Source organism: Notamacropus eugenii, chromosome 5, assembly GCF_028372415.1.
Source record: "Notamacropus eugenii isolate mMacEug1 chromosome 5, mMacEug1.pri_v2, whole genome shotgun sequence".
Classification (NCBI taxonomy): domain Eukaryota; kingdom Metazoa; phylum Chordata; class Mammalia; order Diprotodontia; family Macropodidae; genus Notamacropus; species Notamacropus eugenii.
In genome coordinates, this window is record NC_092876.1 from 170,146,771 (window position 1) to 170,149,974 (window position 3,204).

The window sequence follows — 3,204 nt, forward strand, 5'->3', positions numbered from 1 at the left end:
TTCATTCTGTATCATAATGAAATTAAAACCAAAAAGAACACCAAAATGAGCATTTCAGATAATTATATCTCCTCTAATGTTTCTCTCAATGCCACTCCAAGAAACAAAAATAAAAAGAAAAGTGTTTGAGTTCCCCTTATTCCTAACTACCATCTCTATAATGGCTTGAAAATTTGCCAAAACTTATGTATTTAAGAAGGAGCTGTTCAAATTTATTATCTGAAGTAATAAGGAAACTGAGGACAAAGTTACTGAGTCATCTATGATTTAATTTGCAAAGCTCGAAATCAGGTCACCTGACTCCTCAAAGGTCACAAACCCTGACTGATTTACAGAGCTGATTTTTATGACAAAAAAGAGGAGTTTTTGAAAAATGACAGAAACTTGTTTTGAACATAAATCAAGTGGACAAGGCAGGTCACCTGACTAGGTGGTATCTCCCAGGCTTTCTTAATCCTACCAGAAACGCCTTTCCTTACAGGAAAGGTGCCTTTTGTAACTAGAAATCATACTGGGAAAGAGGAACTTACAGTCATTAGTTAGTCACTCTCTGCCTCACTCCCCATACCTCATCTTCCTTAGAAGATTCCATTATTCAATTTAGACTATAGTTCAAGAAAAAAAAGGGGAGCTTATCCACTTAGACTGAAAAGAGGAACTTAACCTCTAGACCTTTCTCCAGCTTCCAGAAAGGAAAATTTAGCCTCTGGTCAACCTTTCTGCTACAAAAGGGAACTTAGATTTGGTCAATCCCCCTTCCTTCTAGAAAGGGAAATTTAGTCTTGAGAAAAAAGAGCTTATGATAATTTTATTCTTCTAAATTATCTCCTCCTAATGATAAAGTCTTATCAATTTACAAATTCACTAAATCTATAGGTAACTCAGATTGAAGAGACTTTTTTATGTTAGTTTGACTTGGTTGTTAGTGCTATCTTTTCCCAAAGAAAGGAGTTTAATTCTATAATCAAACTAAAAATGAACCAAAGCAATCAATACTAATTTATTTCCTTTTCAGAGCTTGTTAGGAATTCATCCTAGAGCTCTAAAATTCATTCTGACCCTTCATCTCTAGATCATAAGCCAGAATAAATCAAAGACTTATTTGCATGATGAAACCCATTAAGTAAGCCGTCTGGTTGGGCTGCACCTACCAATGGCTTCTTCCCAGAAGAACTAAAATCCCCAGTGAGGTAAGGCTTTTCCTCAGTCTTTGTCAATATTTCTAATCAGGTCTCAAGACTCATTGCTCTCAAGAGACAGCGTTCATTTCATATAAATCTACGTGTCTTGTGCAATTGATGGGTGATATTTTCTCCCCTTCATTTGCAGTGAACTCTGAAAAAGCCACAATCAGAAATTATAATAAGGGAAGCTTAGAAGAGGAGATTCATACACTAGATCATGCATAACATTAACTGGAGCATAAGGGATCATGCTAAGGATCGCTACCATTGATTTTGTCAACGTTATTTCCCCTCTAGGATATTGTTAGTGAAGAGCCTACATATTAGAAGTTTGAATGGTGAGTGTCTGATCAATTATTCCTCTTTCCAAATCCACAGTCATGAGCTCCTAGGGCCCCAGGAAACATGGTCTCTCCACCCTATACTGTCTTCAGTAACTCCTGACATAGACTTGGTTAAGAGTCACAGTACAATGGGAGAAGGAGAACAGACAATGGTTGTCAAGGTGGAGTCATTCTTTTGATATTTTAAGAACCTCTCACTGAAAAGATAACCATAGTTCCATCAATGTTCTTACTTTGTGACTTCAAGCTGTTATTGAAATCTATTTATAAAATGTTTCTTTAATTTCTTTTAAAAAATAAGAATCATGGCACCTTACTGATCCTAGCCCCATTTGAAAGACAGTAAAATTTCAGTTGATTTTAGAAACATGAGCAGGTCCTGGAAAAGAACAAGGACAGATCAGAGACTATGAAGAAGAACTGGCATTTATTATTTTTTCCCTGAATCCCCATCTCTCAGGGCTGTTAGATACTGGGCTCTCTGCCCTAAGAGCAGAGTCATCCTTACCTAATTAAATAAAAATTGGGCAAAGTTCATTCTCTTAGGTGAGTTTTAATATCCCATGTTCTTGGGAGTCTTTGAATATCACTGGGTATCCAGAGATACTAGAACACATACAAAAGACCCCAAAGAGCCTTGGAATAATTCTTCCATTATGTGAACAACTCCTCTGGGTAAGAGGATTCACAAGAACTTTTTCTAATGTGCTGCTTTGTTCCATCCCAATACCGCCAAGAGAATGGGCAAAGAAAATAATTCCACAGTGAGTGGATTTGTCCTTGCAGGATTATCAGATTGGCCAGTGCTCCAGATTCCCCTTCTACTACTATTCCTGAGCATCTATGTGGTTACTATGGTGGGAAACCTGGGCATGATAACACTGATTCACATTTCTTCTCACCTTCACACTCCCATGTACTATTTACTCAGCAGTTTATCTTTTATTGATCTCTGTCATTCTACTGTGATCATTCCCAAAATGTTAGTGAATTTTGTGTCAGAGAAGAATATCATCTCCTACAATGAGTGCATGACTCAGCTCTACTTCTTCCTCACTTTTGTAATTGCTGAGTGTCATATGTTGGCAGCTATGGCATATGACCGTTATGTTGCCATCTGTAGGCCCCTGTTGTATAATGTTATTATGTCTCATCAGGTTTGCATTTGGTTGGTAGGTGGTGTATACATAATGGGCTTGGTTGGTGCCACAGTTCACACAGGCTTCATGCTTAGAGTGTTCTTCTGTAAAAACAATGTCATCAACCATTACTTCTGTGATCTCAATCCTCTCCTAGAGCTTGCTTGTTCCAGCACCTATTTTAATGAAGTGATGGTTATTTGCCTCAGTGGATTTAATATCCTCATACCAATTCTGATCATTGCAAGCTCTTACATCTTCATTATTGCCAGCATTCTCCATATTCGCTCCACTGAAGGGAGGTCCAAGGCTTTCAGGACCTGCAGCTCTCACATGGTAGCAGTGGGTTTCTTCTTTGGTTCTGGTGCATTCATGTATCTACAACCCTCTTCAGCCAGTTCCATGGAACAAGGGAAAGTATCCTCTGTGTTTTACTCAATCCTTGTCCCTATGTTGAACCCTCTGATCTACAGCCTGAGGAATAAGAATGTGAAAGTTGCCATGAAGAAATTCATGGATAGGAGAACATTTTGGTGA

The 3,204-nt window shown here is 38.1% G+C and overlaps 1 protein-coding gene across 1 annotated transcript; it reads left to right on the forward strand.

The window, feature by feature from the left end:
• The first annotated feature begins 2,268 nt into the window (after positions 1 to 2,268).
• On the forward strand, positions 2,269 to 3,204 carry LOC140508988 (olfactory receptor 8G1-like). Its single transcript, XM_072616904.1, has one exon. The coding sequence runs from the start codon at positions 2,269 to 2,271 to the stop codon at positions 3,202 to 3,204; it is 936 nt and encodes a 311-aa protein (XP_072473005.1).

Bases quoted from the DNA above. Each gene is read 5' to 3' on its own strand.
- LOC140508988 (XM_072616904.1), top strand. From the start codon at position 2,269: ATGGGCAAAGAAAATAATTCCACAGTGAGTGGATTTGTCCTTGCAGGA.